The sequence below is a fragment of the Canis aureus genome, chromosome 8, assembly GCF_053574225.1.
Source record: "Canis aureus isolate CA01 chromosome 8, VMU_Caureus_v.1.0, whole genome shotgun sequence".
In the NCBI taxonomy this organism is placed as follows: Eukaryota; Metazoa; Chordata; class Mammalia; order Carnivora; family Canidae; genus Canis; species Canis aureus.
Window position 1 is genome coordinate 62,842,836 of NC_135618.1, and position 24,665 is coordinate 62,867,500.

Here is a 24,665-nt window from a genome sequence, read left to right on the forward strand (position 1 = left end):
CCTGGGGCACAGATCTGAGGACTGTCACCATGTTGCACCAAACGGGAAATGTCAGACAACATCACAGAAGACCCCAACACAAGCAACAAAAAAGACTTAAAAAACAGTGTAAAATCCACTCGAAGATAATTTTCAATACTAGAGAATCCAGAAGATGACAAAGCAATGGGGACATCCTGGGACAGTATTCAAGAGTCAACATCACTGAGACACCAGCTCCCCTAAATTAGCCCATGTGGTTAAGGCAAAGCCAATGAGAACTCCCCTTATTTGAAACAAGGTACCCAAACTTGGAGTTCATGTGGAGAAAAAAACAAGTGGGCCATGAGGGACTCTGCGGAAGAGAGAGGTGAAGAGGCCCTGGCTCCCAGCCAGGCAGCATCCTCACATGCGAAATACAAAAACGGGACTGAAACTCCTAAATCCAAGGAGCCCAGTGTCAGGAAAAGACTAGCAGTCTGCAAAATCTTGTTAAGACGACTGGGAAGTCTCTGGAACACACAGGGAGAGATCACTGCTCCAATCACACGATGACTCAGTGGTCAGGGGTTTGAGACACAAGACAGAGCCATGAAAGACCAAACCGCAGGAGAAGGTTAGGAACTCAGGAAAGACAACATACTCTCCATGCTCATCCAGAAACAAAAACAAAATAGAAGCATCGAAAGAAAAGGCTCATGTACTCAACTAGATCACAATTAAAAATTAATGTCTGTAGGAAAATTTCATGAGCAAATAGAGGGAAATGTCAAACTGGGAAACCATATTTCCAGACAAAGGGCTAATTTTCTCAAGCTATTAAAAGCTCCTCTAAAGATTAATTTTTAAGAAGACAGAAGAACAGATAAAGGTTGTGAGCAAATAAGGAGAAAAACACATAAGTCACATCTATGCTGAGAGCACTTCACGGAGGAAGACACCCAATGGGTCAGCTTGGAAGGTGCAGGGCATGCGTGTGGGGTGATGAGGAAGACGTGCATGAGCAGCATGAGCAGCCACCCGACAGCCTCCACAGCGCCTACGAGACCTGTCACGGCTGCGAGGTGCTGCGAGGGGTGCACGAAGCAAGCCGGTGACTTCTCCTGAGCGGAGCACATGCTGGCACATGCCACATTCTGTGAAGACGTGCTCAAGCAGACTGGCACCGAAATACTGCCCACATCCCAAGTGGAAGAGGGACCAACCAGTCGAGGTGGACCCCGCCAGAATGTGTCTGGGCAGCAAGGAGGACCTTCCAGGAGGGCAGGCAATGGGAGGTAGGGTGCACCAGGAACCCATAGCCTGGGATGGCCCTTCCCTGCAGCCCAACTTGATACATGCACAGCTTGAGTTCCATGGGAGTCAGATGCCTGCTCTGGAGGGTGCAGCCCATGGCCTGCTTCCTTGAGACCCCACCAGGGGTTAGGCAAGTAAACTAACAAGGCCTGCCCCAGGACACCTGATGGGGAGAAAAGGAGGCTCCCCAAACATACCAAACCCAAAGGGCAGGAGGAAGAGGACAAAGCCGGCCCTCAGGAAAGGACCGGAAGCCATACTGACACAGCTTCACGTGGGTCTCAGCCCTCAGAACTAAAGAAGTCCTGGTCACATGGGGATTAAAGAGCAGAGCCACCAGAAGCCCTCCAATCGGAAACTCCAGACAAACGGCTCCATCAGTGACAAGGGGCAGACAAAGACAGATCGGGAGATGGCATGAGACAAATGCACACAGCCGCTAGCACCACCCACCCCTCCTCCTGTGGAGCCTGGAAGATGCTGCCAACAGGACAGAGGCACAAAGCGAAGGTGGCAGAGGAATGAGGTGCCTTAAGTCAGGGCAAAGAGCAGCTGGGAATGCTGAGGCCACACATGAGCTTAAAGCACAGAGCTTTAGAGAGAACAAGACGACCGGGAGTTTGAGACAAGGGGAGCTAAGACAGCAACCATGCATCTGGAAATAGGACTTCCAAGTTCACCCTAGCTCCTCCCTCCCCAAATCTACACACAGGGCTGGGGCAGCATGAGGTGTCTTCAGAAGCCAGGACCATTCTGTGCTGGGGCTGCTAGGGTGGGTGCACCATGGGCTGTCTCGGCCCACGGCACCTGAACCTGCCGGGTACAGGGGCCCAAGTAAAGGACAAGCTACTGAAAGCCACCCACACACGGAGTCTGGCCTGCACTGACTGAAGGGTGCCGGCCCACAGGCCCGGAGCAGGGCTGAAACAGTCAGGATGAAGCACAGGGTTGGTGTGAGTGTGCCCCTAAAAGACATAGGTCTGATGACAACAGTTTAAGCATGGCTTAGCATCCAGCCAGTGCAGCACAAACATGCCAATCCGGGTCAGAAACCTGGCTGCTGTGGGAGGGGCTTGCTCACAGAGACCAGCCTGCAGCGGGCAGAGAGCACACCATGTGAGCGCCAGTAGTTCCTATTCCTGTTTCACAAGAGAACCTCTGAGAACAAGAATTCCTGGCCAAGGTCACACGGCGAGTGAGGGACGGAGCAGACCTGTGCCCACCCAGGTCTGCAGGTTCCCGTCAGCCACCGAATAAGCCACCCCTATTCCTGTGCGCCAAAACCGCACAAACACATCATCTTACAGGAAAATGTGCAGACTTTCCAAACAGCAATTCCCCTTCTAAGGACTCCTCCCTAAGGAAATGGTTAGTGATGCGAACAAAGATTTTGGGACAACCACAATGGGAAAAATGGAAAAAATGAAAAAACTAACAGGTTTGGGTAAAAAAAACGTATTCATAAATAAAGTAGTTTAGAGATAAAAGTAAGGTTTTTTTTTTTAAGATTTTATTTATTTATTCATGAGAGACAGAGAGAGAGAGAGAGAGAGAGAGAGAGAGAGAGGGAGAGGCAGAGACACAGGCAGAGGGAAAAGCAGGCCCCATGCAGGGAGCCCGACATGGGACTCAATCCCAGGACTCCAGGATCACACCCTGGGCCAAAGGCAGGCACTAAACCGCTGAGCCACCCAGGCTGCCCTAAAAGTTAGATTTTAAAGGAATATTTAACATGGAAAATGCTCATATAAGATTAAACAAAATAAGACCCAAACCACACAGCACACACGGTGTTATGTTGTCCTAAAAACATCAGGAAAAAACTATTCTGTACACATGTCAGGAACAGTCTCAGCCAACACGTTCACAGTGGTTTTTCACTGGACAGAAGGACTGTGGGAAACCTTATTCTCAGCTGTCCTGATTCCGTTTTGCCTTGTTTTCGTCAAATGCTATAAATGAAAATGTATTCCTTTTATAATCACAATCCAAAAAGCGTTACCCAAATGAAGTACTGACGTGGGTCTGGCCTGCCTTCCTCCCTCCCTCCAGGTGTGTAAACCTACCTCCCAGCACATGGGGGATGAACCATCACGGGGGCAATCCCACTGCCTCCTGCACCTCCACAACCAATGAGATGTGGACCAGAGCCCGCCAATGCAGGGCACTGGCCAAAGGAACCAGGATGAGGTGGCAGGAGGAAGCTCAGGAGTGCTGACTGGGTCCAGACTCCCCCAAAAGGTGCACAGCTGGCTGAGAAGACATGGGATGGAAAGTTCAGGCCGCCATATGAATGTGCAGAAACTGATCTCAAGGACATGAAAACAAATGGAGATACAAATGGCACAAGGAAAACCATCACAAAAGGGAAAGAGCCACCCCAGAAAGGAGGAACCCTAATGTGGGGGCTCAGGTGGTGGCACCTAGCAGCGCCCTGCCCAGTCACTCAGGGGAGGCAAAGGCCATCCTGGAGGGCCCAGGCCCCTATGCTGACTCTCGGCCTGTAGCTCCCACTTATGCGGCTGAACCATACCATCCACGCTTGGCAGCTGACTGCTCCTGGCGTGGCACAGCTGTGCACAGTATTGCTCCCATGCCCCTCCACTCAAGTGAGTGGAGGAGAGAACGACACACAGCAGAACCTACAATGAGCTCACCAGGGATGAGTGATTCAGAGACTCACAGGGCAGAGGGTGGGGTCAGAAACGTTCTGGAGACAGCATCATCCTCTTACACAGATTGGCTGGGAAGCCACATTTGTGAAGACATAAAGAAACATGGAAATGCTGCTGAGTTATCTGGGCAAAAGCACTCCATAAAGGGGAACCATAAGTGCAAGGGCCCCAGGGTAGGAGGAGCATGATGAGCAGCAAGGGCCAGTGGGAGCAAGAGGCCTAGAGAAGACTGCAAAGACAGGAAAGAAGTCACAGGCAGGGGCAGGAAAACCCCAGCAGGCTTGGGAGGCCCCTGGGGAGACTGTTCAGTTTCCCCTCAGACAGGACACCATTCAAAGGTTTCAGCAAAGAATGAACAACATGACCAACATTTTTACTGTCGTGTGAATGCTGCTGGGGTGAGGATGAGGCATCACGAGGTGGCCAGTGGTCAGCAGCTGGCCCCAGTGTAACCATGATAGAAGCAGAGCAGTTCAGTCCCAGACATACTTTGAGACCCAGCAGGCTCTGACCTCGCTGCCACTCCCCATAGCACACCAACCTCACAGGTAGCCCAGGGCTGGTCCCACTATGTGCCTTCTTGTCTCCTGCCCTGCCAGTGCCAGGCCCACTGACCTCTGCAGCCCCCACTGCAGGGCCTGACTGTCCTTCCAAGACCCATGACCCAGCTCAGTCCCTGCGGCCCACAGACCAGACTCCACTCCCCTCGCCCCTTCCTCATCCCCATGGAGAAGCCCACAGTCCCCACCTAGGCAGATTCTGATGCCACCTCCTCTCATCAGTGACCTACTTGCCTCTGGCAAGGCCCCCTGGCCAGGTCATCCCTGTGAACACACATCCTCAAACAAAGACTGTCTTGTCTGCACGTGTGCCCTGATATCAACCAAGCTACCTTGCTCTGACTCTGCCCACACTTGCTTATATGGACTTCCCTTGTACCCCCACAGAACCCACTACTGTCAAGATTACCACGAACTCTGTACAGCAAACTTCCAAATGGTCATCTTACCTGGTCAATCTGAGGCAGCCACATATTAGTCACCCCTGCTCTGTGACACGTGCTTGTCCATAGCTCCCAGAAACACCCCACCACCCCCCAGCCCTGCCTCCTCCAGAGCTCAGCCTCCAGGCCTCTTCCTCCTAGGTCTATGCTCACCAGAAGGAAATGGGTAGACAGACAGACTAAAATGCTAAGGGAACAGCCCCAAACATACAGCCAACGTGTCTAGTGATCACCACAGTCCAGCAGAGAAAGGTGGTCTTTTCCAAGAGTGACCAGGTCAACTGCCTATCCACCTGAAGAAGTATGATTCTGAAACCCTACACCTCACACCATGCCACACACCCATCACGGTGGGTCTAGAAGTGAAAGGCAAGACGATAAAGCTTTTGAAACAAATGCAAAATGGTTTTCTAAGTAACCAAAGATTTCTTTAAAGAAAACATAAAAAGAGGTCACCATATAGGAAAAATTGATGAGTTTGGCTCGATGAGAGCAAGTCTGCTACAGATATAAACACACACAGGCTATCTGAGGAACTCCTACAGATCAGAGCGTATAGAACAGATAACATGATGGAAAAACAGGCACAAGGCCCCACTGTGCATATCACAAAACAAGATGCCCAAGTGGCCACAGGACATACTGGTTAGTGCCTGCTGCCAGAATGGTGGAGAGAGAGGATGTGAGCAGGGCTCCCCAGCAAAACACAGGGACCAGAGGCTGCCATCAGTGGCACCAGTGGAGGCCCCAGTGACCCCACCTACCACCAGCACAGCACACGTTCACCAGCAGCCCCAAGCTGAGAACCTCCCAAACAAACGCCAACAGCAGAGCAGTTTAAAAACCAGGGAATATTCACACAAAGGACCATCATGGAGCAGTGACAACGGGCGGACACCAACATACACAAGACACACATGACTCTCATACTGCATGTGAGTACAGGACTACACACAAGCCTGTCCTGTTCTGCATGCATGATATCACATAACTCTGCCTCAGTAAAGCTCAGAACAGGCCAGACCCGTCTCCGACAAGTCGGCTGGCGATCTCCAGGAAAAGATGAAGTGACAGGAAAGGGCAAGAGGTGGCTTCAGGGGCTGGTGACCTTCTGTTTCTTTATCTGGAAATTTGTTACACTATTTACTGGTAATTTGTGCTTTTCTTATATACACTACAGTTTTTAAAAGGACAACAGTCAATGTCTCAAACTGAAAAATCATTAAAAAGCAAAAATTATTATGAAACAAAATGTCTTTCAAAAGATTTAAAAAAAAAAGATTTTATTTATTTATTCATGAGAGACACATTAAGAGGCAGAGACATAGGCAGAGGGAGAAGTAAGCTTCTGATGGGGGACTTGATCCCAGGACCCCAGGATCAAGACCTGAGCCAAAGGCAGACACTCAACCAAACCACTGAGCCACACAGGTGTCCCGAGATTTTTTTTTAAAGGAAAAGTTTTTCTACCTTTTCCTATCTCTACCCTTCCTGTAACTATAGACCACGTGAGTTAATGCATGGAGACAGACAGATTTGCCACCCCACCAGACCCTTACCATTGACACATGCTCTCCCCTCCTCAGGGATGCACAGCTTGCACCCACCACCATATGAGGGGTGCCCTGAATGTGCCGTCCACGCCGCCTGTCCACCACCACTATGTGTGTTCACAGCACTGTGGTTTCTGCACGTGCCCTCCTTGTTTCCCTTCTGGGAGTGCTTCCTGGCATGTCGGCCACGTGGCCCAGCCTGTGTGAGTGCATGGACCTCACTTAGGCAGGCTTGAAGGAGGCACCCTGGAATCTGTGTCCTTACTCTGTCAGGATTCCCTGCCTTTTGTCTGTGTTGTCTTTTTTTTTTTTTTTTTTTTTTTAAGATACAAGCGGTGCCATTCACCTCTTTGCACTCAGTTCTCATCCACTGCCATTGCTTTTATGATGACGGTGGTCTTACACTGCAGCTGATCCATGCATCTGAGGGCACATTCAGGGCACCCCTCATATGGTGGCGGGTGCAGGCTGTGCATCCCTGAAGAGGGGAGAGCATGTGTCAATGGTAAGGGTCTGGTGGGGTGGCAAATCACAGGGCCACCTATACTAACTCCCCCCCCCCCAAGAGAGTAGGGGGTGTGACTGTGACATCACCTTGGAGGGCACAGAAATGATGAAGCAGGCACTTCTCATGACAAGCATGCAGTGACCACCTAGACAGGAGGATGATCTCCAAGAGACTGGCCCATTGGCGGGATTTCTAGTCAGCCACAACCAGGGATTCCAGGAGAAAAAGGAAGCCTCTTTCCAGAAAAAGGTTGGGTGCAAACCCAGGCCCTCCTGAGTAATAAGCTGTGGCCGTCCACCCCACAGGGTCCCCATCTGTGGCTAATATATGCTATCTGGTTCTCAGGCACATGTAAGCCCACAGCTGAACAAAAATTTGACTCCTCATTTCCACTCCCCAAAGCCTGTGTCTTTTCCTGTACTGCTCTGCACCAGGTTTTCCATTTTTCTGTTTCCCTCCTGGGATGTCAATGGCACTCATCACCACAGCCCACTTCTGCTTCGTTCACCATTTGCTGGAGGTGTGGGGGGGGACAAAGGCCGCAGCAAATCATGGAGTTCCTCAGCAGATGATAGAAGGTCCAAGGCCTGGGTCACCAAGATGTAGCCTCTATAACAAAGGACCATGGCGCTGGAGGAACCTTCTCATGCCTATTTCAGGCAAACTAGTCAACTCAAGTCTCTCCAAGGAACCCAACAATGGACACCAGGGCACAGACTAGCTCAGGCTGCACCAGCCCAGCACCACTGAGCCGAGGGCACAGAGCCATGGCAATGCTTATGGCTCAGAACATGGGTTCCAGTCCCACCCAACTCCCACCCGCCACTGCCCCTGACTGGCTGTGAGACCCTGGGCAAGGCTCTTTACTTCTAATTCTAAACCTCAGTCTCGGGATCCCTGGGTGGCGCAGCAGTTTAGCGCCTGCCTTTGGCCCAGGGCGCGATCCTGGAGACCCGGGATCGGATCCCACGTCGGGCTCCCGGTGCCTGGAGCCTGCTTCTCCCTCTGCCTATGTCTCTGCCTCTCTCTCTCTCTCTCTCTCTCTCTCTGTGACTATCATAAATAAATAAAAATTTAAAAATAAATAAATAAATAAACCTCAGTCTCTTCAACCCCCATATGGGGCTCCTCTGTTAGGCTGGAAGTTAAGACCAGCAATGCAGAAGAGGGCTGGGCACAAAGGAATGATGAGCCACAGAAGTTATCACTGGTGTGAGAAACTCACTCTCAAACCCCCACTGTGGGCCAGCTGCCCCCCTCTGTGCCGCAGTTCCCCCTTCCTACACATGGGGCACCCGGTGACCTCTAACATCATCAGCTGCCACCAAAACAACAGAAGGCCACGCCAGGCATGCAGCACCTCTGGGGATGAAATGAGGTGAGAATGACGAGGACCCAGTCGAGTCCCTGGTAGGGCAGGCCCTGGACTGCACAGCTCTCCCTTCTCGGGGTCACCCTTAGTCCAAAGACACACCTCACACCGCTTCAACTCAGAAGACTCCTGATCGACCTCAGTGTCTGGGTGACATATGCAGCTGGCCTCTGCAAGAAGCCCCATGGTGTGGCCCCATCGGTCAGGCTCCACCCACAGAAGGTGCTTGGTAAATACTGGTCTATTCCTTGCAGAAGGCAGGGATGGTACACGAGTCTGCCTGGTAAGGACACACCAGCTTGGAGCAAGCTGAAGACGGGGCTGCAGGAAGGAAGACCAAGACCACGGCATGGTGGTCACCACGGACCACCCAATGGAAGCCAGCTGCATACAGCGGCCGTGACCCCAGCACAGGAGGAGGACTGGCACATGGCAGCATGCCATCGTATGTGCACGCAGTCCTGTCTGTGGGTGAGGGGGTAAGCTACACTGACACGGATTTGTGTGTGTCCCACAGGGCTCCAGGCCATAGGAATGAAGATGGGAAGATACGTGGGCCAAGGGAGCCATGCAAGCAGCTCCACAGACCATGAAGGTGGAACAAAGGGAGACGGCAGGCCCAGAGGCAAAAGGAGAAGATGGAGGCAGGGGGATGACACGGTCTGGTGCTGGGGAGGACTACAGACACAAGGCACCTGGAGTTCAGCCAATCCCAGCCAAAGCCAGGGTGACTTTCCCACCCAGGCCTGAGACACTCGCCCACCCGCAGCACAGCTGGGAACATCGGCCATGTCCCCACGGAGCTCGTCAGCAAGGGCAGCCTTCCTCACGGTGGCTGGCGCTGCTTCCACTTCATCAGTATTCAGCAGCACTCCACTTCCCTCGCTCCCCTTCTTTTGTGCTGCAGAGATAAGTAGCATTTCTAATCTCTGCCATCTCCCAGCTGCAAATATTCAAGCATTCCTTTCTTTTTATTTAAAAAGTAAAATCTCATTTTAGATTTGCAAGACAGACAGCTACCCATCTCCACTGTACTAACAACCTGCCACCCAGAGACCAGGCAGGAGTAGAGAGTGCAGAGCGTGCATCAGGATAGGAGATAGCAGAGGCCCAGGAAGCTGAACCAGAAGATCCACGTCTTCAAAATCCACCAAACATGTTCAGGGCCTTCCCACCTCAAGATGGGAACCAGCTCCATCATCACTTCCTGTTGACAGTGCAGAGGCACAGACTCCATGAGCAACTCCCCAGAGAGCCCACATTACTGTGAGACGAAGACACACAGGTGGTTCTGGTGGCCTTGGAGCTCGGGAGGAGGTGAGGGTTGAGCCCTCACAGGCTCACAGTCCACAGGTGTTACTTCCGCTGGCTGGGGGCACCGGCACAGAGGGCCCACTGGCCTCCCCTCTCACCACACACAACCTAGAACCCTTGGTGGTGGTGGGGGGTGCGGCACGAGTGTTCCATAACCACCTCTCGAGAGCCTGGAATGAAGAGAAAACAAATGCCAGGCACCAGCTGGGTTCCAAACCTATAGCCAGCACGCCCCTGACCAAGGCTGGCCAGGAAACAGAGTACAGACCAACAAATCCCAAGTGAGTAACGCACGAGTTCTTGTTTACTCCCAAAACCCTGCAGAAAAAGCAGTAGCTTCGTGGATTCTGGCACTTTTGGCAAGAATGATCGAGTGAAAAGAATTTCAGTCAGGCACTTCTGAGAATGAAGAGCCTGCTTCCCAAGGGTGATAAATACCGCCCAGCCTTGCCAGTGCTGGGGGTCCTGTTCTGAGCCCCACCCACCTGGGACTGCCAGCTCCCGAGACCCCTATTCATGCGCCTGCACCACGGCCCATCCTGACCCACACCCACACACAGGGAGCAGGGGAGAGGTGTGGCAAGGCAAGCCTGAGCCCTGGCCAATGGCTGTAGCCCCTAACTTGATCCTGGCAACTGGTCTTACTCCCACCATCTTAAGTAGCTATTGTGGCCTGGACTGGTTGGAGGATGGGAAGAGAGCATCCCCTACCCCACCCCAGCAAGCCCCCAGGATTTACGGAGAGCCAGAAAAGGAAGAGCTCCTGCCGTCAAGTGAAGGGCAAAAGCCTTCGAGCATCTCCCTCAAGCTTACCTTCACTCTGCAGACATGCCTGACAAGTTGACACTAGTGTTAAAATTTTACCATTTACGTAACAGCTTGGTTATTAACAGAGTCTCATTTGCACGTGTCAGAGGAAGAGAAAAATCACCTAATTAACCACTTTCCCCATCAGCAAAAGGAAGGGAGTCGCACTGCCAATTTGTTTCCAACTCCTCTCTCCCACCCTCTGAATCCGCTCCCTTTAATCAGGAAAGATTTACAATCCTCTGCCATGTGGGATAGGGAAGGCTCCCCTTCCAATTACAGGCATCTTAAGTAGCCAACTTGAACGGTGTCCTTCTAAGCATGGAGCCCGCCACCAAGAGGAGACCCATGTCTGCTGTGTCCGGCAGCAGCAGAGGGCCTGGCTCCTGAATGACACTCTGCCCTGGAGCCCATTCAGAGGCAGAGAGCATCCGGCCGGAGCAAGACCAGCAACAACAAAGACATCCTTTCCCATCAGCTGACCTGAGTGAGCAGCGGCTGCTGTGCTGGTCTGTTGGGCTGTGCACTCCATACAGACGGGCTCCATGCAACCCTGAACCAACATAGGGCCTGACACACGCTCCATTAAGACTTAGATGGCAGAAGGAAAGGCAGCACGTTCCATGGCAGGGTGCAGGCAGTAGAGGGAGCTGCAAAGGCCTCGCTCACCCGAAGCCTAGTGTCTGTGGTGTGGGCCTCTCAGAGCCTCTGAGCCCTCTTCTATAGCACCTGAGGAAGAGTCCACCACCACAAACAGGCTTCAGTGAGGGCACAGAAGAGGACGAAGCTCTGCAGCTTCACCAGCCACCAGCAGCAAGTGTACTGTGCATCTAGATCAAACCCCACAGTCTACCAAAGACGGTGTGGCACTCTCTCTTCCTCCCTTGAGAACGTGCACCACAGAACAGGTTGTGCAGGTGGAATGCTGCCCCTACTCAGGACATCAGCCCTACATCCTAAGGAGAGTAAGGACAATACTTGGGTTCACACTCTAGTCCCCGTGTGCACAGCCATCCAGAACCCCATCGTTCAGGCCTTGGCCAACGCCTCCTTCTCTCCAGCCATGTGGACCCTCGGCCAGAGAACCCCCTCAACAGACGGATTACTCTTACTCATGCACCAAGCCTCAAGGTCAAGGTCACCCCCTTCTGCAGGAGGCCATCCCTGACAAGCCCCAGGCAGCCCTGGCAGGTTCCCCTTCTCTCCAGCATTCCAGGCTAGCCCCCCACAGCCATGCTGGTATGTGTGGCTCCTGGCCAGATTCCCAAGCACGTGGGTCCTGCTCCTTGGATGGCACACGGCAATGCTCAATGACAGTATTTTGGTCTGAGGGAATAAATGCAGGAGCAAGTGAGGTTAGGGAGAAGAGAGAGATAAAGCTCCCTGAATGCCTCTGACAAAGGCAGGGCTCTCAGTAATGAGAAAACAGATGCTGGGAGGAGCACCAGGCACAGCCCACCACCCAGCACATGTGGAAGGTGCACACTGATCTCAGTGGCCCCAGGATTCTCCCAGGAACGGTAGACCACAGGCAGCAGAAAACTCACCCTAGGTCCAGGGAAAGTGCTGCAGCGGGAGAAGGAGGGAGGGGATCAGCAGGTGGAATGAGGGCCCATGAGTCTCCCGGCAGCACCCCCAGGCAGACCTACGGCCCCAGATGATGCCCTGGACCTGCCCTGGACTCTTGGTACATGGTGGGGACAAGGGAGCCACAGCACTCGAGTCCTAATTACAAGCTGCAAAACAGCCCCCCGGGTAGAAGAGAGAAGCCCCCCTCACCAAGAACCCAGCATAAAACGAAATATTTAGCCAGTGTCTGAAAACCACCTGTGAAGAGATGTGCATGCTTTAGCTGCCTCGAGCAGAAGCATCTCCAGGCAGATGAGTAATGACCCCCAGCCCAAGCACTCAACAAGCAACCTTTGTCACTAACACTGTGCTCTCATCACTGACCCACCACAAGCCCGTGCAGGTCAGGCCCAAGACAGAGCAGGTGACAGCAAGCCCTGCCTGTCCCTCTCAGAGGGGAGCCATTACTGACAACTGGAGGACAGACCAGGGACGCGCTGTGGCCCTCAGAGGCTGCTGCTTTGGATTCTGGATCCACACGTCAAACACACCACCGCCTGCAGGAGGCGGCTGTCCCAGGAGACGGGCTGGAGCGTGCATGAGGAAGGATGAAATGTCAGCAGCAAGGAGAGCCACACAACATGCTTTTATAGAGAACATTCCCCTAAAGCCAGCTCTTTGGTTTAAATGAATTTACTCCTCATTAAATTCTTAACCTGAAAACATAACTGTTTGATACCTACATGCTTCATTCTGACACCCCAAATGCCTTTTCTGTGGATGACAGCACTGCCAAATCCCACTGCAATTATCCCAACACAGGTGAACCTGCTTTGCACAGCACATAAATCACCCAGCTCCACTCTGGTGCCTTGCATGGCCTGGGGCTGGGGCTGGCCTGCCTCCACTGCCCACATGTGGTACAAATGTCCAGATCAGATGCCCCAAGGCCCTGGTGGCTGGGGAGTCATAAAACCTAGCCCGAGGATTCTTCTTGGAACACAGGTAAGGGACACTCCCCTCCCAAATACTGAAACACGATCAGTGTTTCACAGCCACAGACTTCTACAGTGTGTTTTGAGCCCAAGATGGGGCCCCTGCCCCAGCCACCCAAAAAGAGTCCTGCCTGTCCAGTGCCACACTGGAGCAAGGAAGGGACTTGCAGTTTTCCACAGCCGTCTGGTGGTGAGACAGTCCAGGAAAGCCTCATGTCCCTTGGGGTATGTCACAAGCAAACAAGGAGGGCTGGTCCCTGATGCCAGGCAGTAAGTGCTGTGAAGAAGATAAAAGCACAAGGGCCAACCTAACCAAGTGGTCGTGGAAGGCAGTGTCAAAGGGCTAACTCAGCACAGGGAGAGCACAGGGTATCATGAAGGGCAGAGGATCTTGGTGACCTCAGGGAGCAGCCTGAGAGGACAGTAGCCCAGCACACAAGGGCCAGCAGACCAGAGTGGGGTTCAGATGTCACAGAGAGTTCACAGGGCTCCCTCTGGAGAAAGAGTGTGGGGACACGAGCAACAGCAGGATGTTGGTCCAGGCGACAGGACGAGCTATAGGCCAAGCTGAAGGGGGTGGTCAGGGTAGAGGATGGAGGGAAGCCTCCACTGCCCTCAGGCCCACGCATCTGCAGAGCAGACAGGCTTTGGGAGCCTGAGACCACAAGGGGCCAGCTCCTGGTCACAAGCCAGGAGGAAGGGATAGAGAAACTGCAGGTGTGACTGTCCACCCTAACCAGGAGGACTTAGGACAAGTGGAAGTCCTTCCTCTGCCCATGACTGTTTGGCTCCCCCACAGCAGTGGCCTGCCCCCTGTGCAAAGGAAGGACTTGGACCTCCCAGTCTTGCTCCAGAAAGGAACCACCCTCTGGACCGGGTCTCAAGAACAGCCTCATCCCAGCAAGTGAAGGTGTCCGGCCCGCATCACTACCCAAATCCCACACTCCTGCCCCTGCACAGCCCACCTTGGGGTCAGAGGCCAGCCACAGAGTGGGCAGTGGCTAGCTGGCTGGCCCTTCCCTTTTTCTCACCTGCACACCTTCCCTGGCTCCCTCCCAGTGCTCTGGAACACAAGAGAGGGCAGAGAGCCCAGGAAAGGCTCTCCCTTACTAATATGAACATTCTAGTGTTGTGGCCTCACCTCCCAGGGACTGTGGACCCCGGAGCAGACCCTCACCTGCACAGTAGGGCCACCCACCGGTAGCTCTGCCAACATGCCAACCACTCCCCCTTTGCCTGGCAGTGGTAACTCCACACTTCGCTCTTCAGCAGCTGGCAGTTCACTCTTCTGCTCGATGAGTACCCTTAGGTGAGATGCAAGATAAGCTCAGACATCTCCCTCTATGGGGCCGATGACAGGTTCCCAGGAAAAACATGTGACTTTGCCCCCAGCCACCTGTCCATCTGTCTATCCATTTGTCTTCCCATTCCCAGGGCTCCTGGTTCACTTAGCCTCCACCCCCCACCACACCTCCAGGCGCTGTCCACAAAGCCTCACACACGTCACACCCCACCTAGTTTAAGCACTGGGGATGAAATATTCTGTTCCTCTGTCAGGGAGAGGGACAAGCAGATGCATGGTCCCACAAGCCCAACCCTAAGGACCCTGAGGACGGCAAGGCTAGGGCACAAGGCAGCAGAGCAGGTCTGCCACATTGTCTGGGACGTGGAAGTCTTTGCATCCTATAAGGCCTCAGCCTAAAAGAGAAAACCTGGATTTAACCTCCCTTTGGAATTAACAAAGCACTAGGGTGACCCCGCGCTGCCAGATGGGTGTGGACCACGAGTCTCCTAAGCCAAGGCCTGGCTCTGATCCCCACTAGCAAGTGAGCCGCCCACCCCCAGACCCCGGCAGGGTGGTGCTGTGGCACAGGTTCTCAGTGGAAACCCTCAGGCCTGACCCGCATCAGCTGTGCGTCAGACCCAGGGGTGCATGGGGGTGCCAGGAGCAATCTGCCCCATCTGTGGACTGAAGCGAGCTAGCTGAGGGCTGCCGCAGTAAGTTCTCAAAGTGTCTGCACAGAGATCCCACAGCGGGAAGACACTCCGTGTCCTTCATCAATGCTCAGCACCCAGCAGCCCCGGAGGCCCCACCTGATGGCCAGGAAGAAGGTATGGTGAAGGAGGGCACCGGGAGCCCCACACTGAACCCAAGCTGCAGGCTTATCCCCAGGGCAGCTCCAACAGGCCCTGGACAGTTAGGGTTGGTCAGAATCCACCGTGGGCTGTGTGTGGAAGCGGGAAGGCCAGGTCAGAGGCAGCCAGGAGTTCTAGGACAGACAGAAGGCCTGGGGGCAGTGCGGGTGACTCCCGAGGCCTCCCTGCTCACCACAGGGGCCTTTACTATTCCATATCCTGAGAAACTGTGCCTCCCCAGATTGATCTTCACACAGAAACTACTCAAGACATTCTGCACTTCTGACCTTTAGACAGCTGCTCTTTGTTCTGGCCAACAACGTGGTGGGGCACAGGTGACACCACCCCACACCTGTCACTTCCTCCTCCTGTGGCCGGCTACCCTGTCCTTTCTACCCTCCAAGCTCTGCCCGCCCTGCTGGGGACCCTCAATTGAACAGTGCTGAAGGAAGGAAGCAGAGGACCTGGCACTCCAGACCCACTCTGCTCACTGGCCAACACACACTCGCTAGTGATGGGCCCTGCCCAAGACAAGCCAAACCACTTTCTCGGTCGGCACCAAATTCAGCAGCATTTCGGGATGAGCCTCAGACAGGCCACTTCAGGAGGTGCAGATGCCAGCATCAGCAAATACACCAGTCCCAAGTCTTGCCGGCTCGGCTGTCAAGGACAGGGAAACCATGGTGCAGAATGGCAGGTGGCTGGCTCCTCATGGACACCAACATCCCGGGACCTGAGAGTCTGCTGGGCCACCCCAGCACTCGGCTCTCCAGGGCTCTCAACCCAGACACCTGGGTGCCTATCACTGGGCACTGCTGTCCTTGGGCTGTGTTTGCAGAACCCTGCACCACAGAGCACCCAGGCACCCCCCTCCAGGTGTTTGGAATATACCTATTTTAAAATCTGCTGACCAAAAACCCCAAAATGGATCACTTTTAAATAAAAGCAAACAGAGGGTTTCATCACACATGGTAACATTTCCATTAAAACGGAACAAACTCAGGGGTCCTATCAAACTCGTTCCGGTGGGATTCGTGTCCGCTGTAATCTGGCATTCAGGCTCCGTCTCATTAACATAGCAGGCTTAATTGGCATTTCATGCGGGCATTGTGCCTCTGAAATGAGCAAGGTGTAATTATGGTAAAAAGAGCTCTCCGCCGGTTAGCTGTGCATTCATGTCTTTCCCAGCCTCGAAAGAAGCACAGATGTTCCATTGGAGGACAGAGAGGAAGATGAGCGGCTTTCAAATGACTCCTTTTTAGTTTAAAACTTTATTTAAAATAAAAAGTTATTTAAGTGAAATTTACAACACAGTGTCTCCTCCCTTTGTCTCACTTGCTATAGGGCATTAACTTTCAAAAGCTGGTTCCGCATAATTTGATTTTTCATTTTCAAATGAACATCTGTGTTTAGGTCCAAAAAGCTCTTTGTTTAAACATACAGAGCCCTAGGAAGGGTCTGAACAAAGCCTTCCTCTGTAAACACTTGATTACCAGGAAGGCCTGCTTTTCAGAGAGATCCAGGGGTTGGTAGGTGGGGAGGAGGCTCGGGCTGGCTCACATTCTTTTGAGTTGGTAAGAAACTTTCCTCTTTTCAGAGCAGAAACAACAAAGGCACTCCAGTCAATTGCCTGGTCTCAGTGCTTCCTCCCCACAGCAGAGTCAGAGCAGGAGGACTAGGGCTGCCAAAAGGAGACCCTCGGCCTCCAGGCAGAAGCAGTCTCTGGGAAGGTGGCCCAGTCAAATCCCAGTCCTCCTTCAGTGGCTTGTGTCCCTCCCAAGAGGAGGCCTCAGCACGTCCATCCCTGGGCTTCCTGCACCCATAGCCCCACCATGCCCACCTCTCAGCTCAGAGCCCCCATGCATGGCTGGACCACAGTGAGTGCCACAAATGACAGGCCTGCCTCTGGAGACTCCAGATGGAGCCCTTGAAGGAGGGACCCTAGCTCGGTTAACTGGAGCAGGCCCTCAAATGTTTCCTGCTCTGTCACCATGGACGGTACCTGAGCTACGCTGCCATAACACCACTGGAGGCACCCCCCCGCCCAGGCTCAGGGACAGGAAACATATTTTACAAGCACGCAATTTGTGAACTGAACCCTACCTTGAGCCCCATGTGAGTCAAGCCCCACCAAGACACTCAGTAATTGGGGCGGGGGTGGGGGGGGCGGTCAGTCCCAGCAGCAGTGTGGGAACTCATGAGCCTGGGTGGCACAGGGGCGAAGGACACCAGCGCCAGCCCTACAGCACCCGCAGTGCTGTTCCTTGCTATCCATGCACAGGAGTAAACCGCGTCCTTCTGGACGCCGACACTCTGTGTCCTGGTGAACGTGGGAAGTTTAGCACAGAGCTCAGTGCCGCAGTGTGGGTGTAAATAGTTTGCAACACTTCTGTGTTTTTATAGCGCTATATTTAGAAACCTCTAAATAAAACCCACCGAGAGTGTTGCAATAATATACATTTTTTAAACTCACTAATTGAATGTTGCCATTACAAGTGCTATTTTGGACCATCTGCTAAATATGTAATTTAGGAATTAAGATTCATATCTTACAGGATACGCTAATTATTCCTCTGCATGCATCCGGGTACTTTTGGAACACATACGAGAAGTCCTGGGTGAGCAACAACGGCACCCTGCCCTGTGCTCCGCAGCATGGGGTCAGAGCCACAACGGCGGGCACACCAGGGACTCAGCACAGCCACAGAGCCATCACAGCCCAGAGACAGAAGGGCAGTGAGCACCATGGGGCACCTTCCAGTCCCAGAAGTGCTCTGTTCCGGGCAGAAAGCAACAGGAACTTCCTTGTGTTGAACCAAAGACTTTCTTGTAAGGCTTCCTGGCAATGCACAGTGTCCGATGCCCACCCTTATCCCCAGAAAATAGAGCCTCAAAATAACCTAAATCCTCCTCTAGCTGCCAGACTACAAGTTAGTAGCCATGCCACACCCCAGGCTCCAGCACACAGCAGGCGTACCAATGGCAAATGACAGATGCTGTCCCCACCCTGGAGTGCAGTCTCCCAATGTCCCCTCCTCAGAGTCATGCCAAGCATCAGGCAGACCACAGGGGGCTTTGTGAGGCCAGGAGCAGCAGAACTGTCACCTCCTCTCGTGCAATCCTCTACTTCTAGTAACATAGTCCAAGAAGGAGTTTGCTTCCGACATCACAACACTGCAGTGAATCACTCTGCAGACTGTCACAGCAGATGACGCCCCCTCCCCTGTTCTCACTGTAGACAGCAGTTTGATCTTAAAGGTTGCTCTTTTGTCCAAAATAAAATTCACCATGCTGAAGGAAGTTCTGTTTCAGATTATTCCAATGCTTCAAGGCTCCACCACTGCTTTCACTGACCAATAAATACTGTGTATCAAGACCTCCACATCGCTAACCAGGGCAAAAATGTCCAGGACAAGCCCTCAAGAGAAAGGTTCCATGCACTTCACACAGTTCCCAGAAGCTTAGCAAGTCCCTGAGATCCTCCTCTCTTCCACTCCCTGGCACCTTGCATGCAACTGAGGGGGAAAAAAAAAACCATCAGGAAACAGGAAAATATAAAAAGCTGAGAGAAAACTTTCATATGAGGTCCCTATGGCATAAGGAGGCTAAGTCCTTGGAGAGGAGATAAAAACAAGAAAGGAAGAGAAGAAACACCAGGGAGGGATCTCACCCAGAGTGTCCACTACATGTACCACATCCCTGCGGCAAGGGTGGACTGGCCATCCTCAAGAGGAAGATCCAGTGGTTGCTCACAGGCAAGCCAGCCAGCCAGAAGGAGAGCCAGCAGGCACTGGTAGGTGCACCCAAACCAAACAACACATTCTTCAGACTGTGATACTTGACACCTTGGTGGTGGCTCAAGGAGCCATGCCCCAGAAGGGGCATAGTATCCCCTCCAATCCTAAGAGAAATGGAATAAATGACACTGTAGGTAGAAGAAGGGGGGAAAATGAATGACCATTGGGCCTTCGAGTGATTACAAGAAGAGGAAACAAAATCAAACAGATGTGAGAAGTCCAAAAGGAGAAAACAGGCTCTATTTAATGCACTCAGGAATGCCATACAAGTCCACCAACTCTAGAACAGAAATCTGGATGAGAAGCATGTGTCAGTCAGCAGGGCTGGGAGGGGAGGTGCCAGGAGACCCAGGAGCAAATGTCTGAGCCAGCTGGGGTGGGGTCGCACACTGTAACACCACCTCCCCATGCACCACCCACACCCCAATGAGAGTGGCTGGAATCGAAGAAGTGCCAAGACAAAGGATAGGCAGGACATGAGTGGCTGGCACGCTCACCCACAGCCGCCTAATACAGAAGAGTGTGATGGTTTCTTAAGCGAAACACACAGTATGAGCCAGCCATCCTACTTCCAGGTATCTAGTCCTGAGAAATGAAAACTCATGTTCACACACAGCCAGTGCTTATTAGCCACTTCACTCAATATCACTAAAAACCAAGGCAATGAAGGCATCCTCCAAACTGACAAATGACAAACCAGCTATGGTCCAAGCACACAACAGACCACCACTCAGCCACAAGGAACAGCACCAGCACCACCCATTCTTATAGGCATTCTGATAAGTGAAAGAAGCCAGACTCAGATGACCACATAGAGTTTGATTCCATTCACATGGCACTCAGGAACCGGCAAAGCTAGAGGGACAGAACACCCACAGTGGGTGTGCAGAGAGAGAGGTGCAGGGAGGGTTAGTCTACAAGGGAGGTCAGGGCATTAGACACATTGCACATCACCACTGTGGAGGCAGGCAGACACACAGCTAGGCACATGTCCACCCGACCACATGAGGAGTGGAAGCTCTGGCATGCAGGTTATGGGGAAGCCATCAGAGGCTAGGGGCTGAAATGAAATAAATCGTAACTGGTTGTGCTCCAGATAAGTAGGAAATACCAAGGGGACGCAGGGAACCGGGATGCAGGAAGCAGCGTTCAATGCAGGGCTTGATGGCCACAGAAGGAAAGACCTCTATACAGAGCGATCCTCAGAGCCACAGGCCCGGATCTGGGCACTTGATATCTCCACCAGGATTGAACCAGGAAGGAAGCAGGCAGCATGCCAGGACAGCCAGGTGTGTCAACACAGAATGAGATGCTGAAATGCAGGAGGTGAGAATTATCCTAGAGCCACTGGGCTGGAAACGGAGGGGGCAGGAGGGCCTCCAGGTGGCCCCACACACAAGGCTGCAAACATGGAAATGGCCACAATGTGTGCATGCCCAGGTCAGCACGCATGCCCGTCCTGGGCTCAGAAGCTCTGGGCACTGATTCAGTGAGGAGATGAGTGTGCCTTGCCCTTGGGCATTCATTCTGCATCAAAAGGAGCCAGAGCCCCTTGGAAAAGTGGCTGATTCCCCAAAAAGGCAGAGCAAAGTTGGAGCATCTTATCCATCCTGCTTAGGCTCCCAGTACACATGCATGCCAGGGAGCCTGCTGCAACTCAGCAGCCAGCCTCAGGACACCCTATCCCTGTCCCAGAATGACTTGAACCCTGGTCCAAAGGACAGAGCCAGCCTCCATGCTGCCCGGACCTGCACGTGGTGGAAGCTGGGCTTCCTAAGAAAGGCCTTCACAAGCGTGGCTTTCACCATGTACAAGTATATTGTCAGCCCCAAATAAACGTGTATACGACAGCCACAGGAGCCTGAGGCATGCACACACATGAAAAGGCACCACACGAGCATGAATACTGCTGGATTAACTGGGGTCAGAGACTGTAGGCCCAGCTCACTGCTCTGTTATGTTGCTTCTTCCAAGCTAGCACTGCAGAAATTGTCCCTGCTAACACCCTCCATATCCAAGCTTCCTAGAACACATCACGGGACATCTCCCTCTCAGCCCTGCTCAGATTCTCCCTTCCCTCCCACAGAGTCTGTGCTGGGTGGTTCTGGAAGGTGCACCCGGCCACCTCGCCACTCTCCAGCCTCTCGCTTTTACGTCCTCAATGGGCCTCGAGGATGTAGGCTCTACCCAGAACCGTCCTCCTGGAGGCAGCACTGTCCCAGACTGGGCATACTTCCCTTCCAAAATCATTTCAGACCCAACGGGTTAAACAAAGCCTCACAGACATGCCGTCTGGCATTCCGCTGCCGTGTGCATCGCAGCTCATTTCTAGAAAAGGAAGTTTCCTTTTCACGCATGCTCCTGGTCTCCCCTCCACACTCTGTGCAGACCAGGGCTGACAGGTCCCAGGTCAAAACTCCAGACTCCACAGAGGTCAGCATGGAAGAACCCTTGCCTGTGGGGCTGCACGATGCATTGAGTTCCAGGACCCCCGCCAGGTGCTGCACCCAAAGGGCAGGGGGTGCCTGTTGGTGGTGCACATGGCTTTTGCTGGGCTTCACATGTCTGATGTTTCTCCCACCCACCTCGCCCTCCTTCCCCTCCCATTCTCCATTTGATAGTCAGAACAAGTGGACCAGACAAGTGGCCCCTCTCCCCAGTTTTTTGAGCTGAGAAGCTCCCAGCCCAGAAGCTATGTGCCCCTTGCAGCATCTCCCACCCCTCCCAACAGAAGTTCTCCTGGCACCTGGGCATAAGGCCAGGGCCTTCTTCCCCCCTCTGGGACACTGTAGGCAGGGTGGCCACAGAGCACATACTCATTTTTTAATCAGGGCAGAACTAGAAGGTGCCACCCAGAGGGGTCTCTGAATCACAACCCTGGGCTGTGTCACAACTGGTCCCAGCCAACTGCTCCCTTGGGCACTCTGACTTTGTGGGAAGGGCACAAACCCAAACTCCAGCCCACACACAGAGATCAGCCATAGGTGGCCAACAGAAGGACAAAGGGTTGAAGGTTTGGGAAGTACTTTGAGGTGAGAGACAATGTACCCCAAAACTCAGGGTGCTGCATGGGGAGGAGAGCCCTGTGCCAGCTGCTAGAGACAATAGCCTCTCCCCAGCAGCATCCACAGCTGTGCCTTGCTCTCCTGCCAAGTACCCTATCTCTCTGCAAGAGGGCCGACCCCCAGGGTGGCACTCAGTGTGCCTCTCCTCACTCTACCTCCTTTACCGATGATCCTGGAGTGTCCCCATCAATGTCCTGGGCAGATGAGCCCCACAAATCACTATTCATCCCAAGGTCTAATGCTAATTCAGCCTCTCCCATTCCCACTGGGCCTTGCTTCTGAAAGACCACAGGAACACCTCCAATCTGCACACACCTAAATTAAGCCCAAAGTCTCTGGACTCCTGTTCCTCCTCCCAACTTCTCCAGATTAGTGCCTCTAACCACATGAGCTCAAAGCCAGATGCCCAAGAGCCTCCCCTGACCTCTTTGCCCTCTCCCCCCAGCACCATGTTCCCAGCCTGGCCCTGGCCATCACCGAACCTCTGGGACTACTACCTTACATCTTGCCTGCTCCCTGAAACAGCCACCTCTCTCCTACTGATTTCCTGCCGGCTACTCTCACCCCAACAACCCATCCTGTGCATTACACCAAATAACACCTTGTAATAAGGTAGAGTTTGGATCACATCACCAGCCTCTAAACCAAAACCCTCCATAACTTCCTCCTAGGCTGAAAATAAGGTCAGCACTCCCAGAGGCAGCCTTCCCCATGCCAGCCACACAAATTAGCTCCACAAATCACATCTGAAAGAGAACAATGGTCCACCAGTGTTGTGCACTGATGTTACTCACAAAGCGCCAGGAGAACTTGAGGGAGCACCACCAGGTGTCTGCATCATCCCTGAGATGCAGACAGGCTGCCCACAGGGCCCTCATGCCCAAGACTGGGGAGATGCCTGCAGTACAGGCAGAGCTTCTGGACCCCTCCTTCGTGTGGCAGGAGCCCACGGCCTCCCCTGTACACACCTTGGCTCGGCTTTCTGCACCCGATTAGACTGGCTCTCAGAAGCTACCACAAGCACCAAGAGCTGTGTCTGCCCTCCCTTTGTTTCTCCAACAACACAAAGCCAAGGCTTTTTTAAAAACATAAAACATTGTAATTATCTTGGCACATGGTTCCAGGAGATTTGTAAACAGGAACATGTGCTGCAGGCAGAGAAAGGAGGGGGAGACAAAGGTGGAGCAGAATGGCACCTCAATATCACATAGCATGGAAGTGGTGGGTGTTCATCCGGAGAAGCCATGGGTCACAGAGAAGCTGCCTTCAGACTTCTCCTGGGCAAGACTGTGGACGGCATGGCCCTGGTCTATGTGGCCCCTGAGGACAGAGCAAGCACAGGGTGTTCCTTCATTCACCCAACACCACCCACACTGACTGAGCAGAGGGGTGATGCAGCCCAGCAAAGGAGCACAGAGCGGCCTCCGGTGCAGAGTGCGCCATCTAACAAGGGGATGGCCCGGAGTGCAGGACCCCACTGGGCCGCATTCACAGACGCGTGCAGCCATACAATGCAGGCTGAGACGGGCATGAACATTCAATCCCCAGGGCTTCACGGGGTGACTAGACAAGTGGTGACCACAGGGTTTCCACACAGAGCATCCATACCACAGCCAAGTGTGACGTCCAGACTGCAGGCTCCCTGAGGGCAGGGACTAGATGGCGCTGAAAGTCCTCCCCTGTGACTTGACTGGCTACCTGTGTTTTCACATCAAGTGCAGGCACTGGGAACAGCTGAGGATGGGCCCCAGGGGCCTAAGAGAACTGCATTTGTTCCTGGCCAGCCAGAGTGAAGGGGCCCCACAGGTGGCTGTGAGGTCTGAGAACAACCACATGCTGGCATGGAGTCTGGCACAGCTAAGGAGCACTTACCCTCCTGCCTGGCGCTCCTGATGTGCACACTAGCACAGGCTCACAGCACCATGCGGGAAGCCCGTTAGCAGATTCATTTATCTTCTTGCTTTTCAGGGCAAGCCCTCTGAATGCAGCATAGAAGGGCTGGGCAGAGGACAACACTGCAGTCAGGGCAGCCCTAGAACCACGCCTGGGGGAGGCCAGGGGGCCACCAGCAGAGGCTGCCATGCCATACCCGCCAGAGGCCCAGCACACAACTCGACCCACCTCCCGTGATGCCCGATGCCCGTGAGCTCCGTGAAGCTCTACTTCCATCATAAGTCAAATGCCTGGCATTGGCCCATAACACAAGGACACACAGACCCGTGCAAACACATAGACAAAGCAGATGGGGCAGAGAGGATCAAAGATACACACACAGATAAAAACTGAGGGAAAATTCTGGAAGAATATCTCGAGTTGCTAACAGTGACTGCCCTAGTGCATGAGCCTGGCGGGCAAATAGCTAGAGGCTTATGGGAGATGATGAGGAGTAATTTCTTTTTTTTTTTTTATAAATTTATTTTTTATTGGTGTTCAATTTGCCAACATACAGAATAACACCCAGTGCTCATGAGGAGTAATTTCTATAGTTTCAGTTTCTCATTAAATAACTAACGAGAAACAGGCAACATATAAATATCTCACTGCAGCAGACTAGCCCTGGTGGAGGCAGACGGAGCTGGAGGGTTTCCAGGGCCCC

The 24,665-nt window shown here is 53.1% G+C and overlaps 1 protein-coding gene across 8 annotated transcripts in view; it reads right to left on the reverse strand.

The window, feature by feature from the left end:
* MAD1L1 (mitotic arrest deficient 1 like 1) overlaps positions 1–24,665 on the reverse strand; it is a 346,832-nt gene that overhangs the window by 221,868 nt on the left and 100,299 nt on the right. Inside the window, exon 1 of one of the 8 annotated variants that reach the window (XM_077907546.1) lies at positions 6,513–6,538. The exons of the other annotated variants lie outside the window; for them this stretch is intronic. Within the exon in view, the coding sequence (XP_077763672.1) occupies positions 6,513–6,523 (11 nt within the window). The 5' untranslated portion in view covers positions 6,524–6,538. Of the gene's footprint in view, positions 1–6,512; positions 6,539–24,665 lie in introns of those variants that run through there. 8 annotated transcript variants of the gene reach the window in all.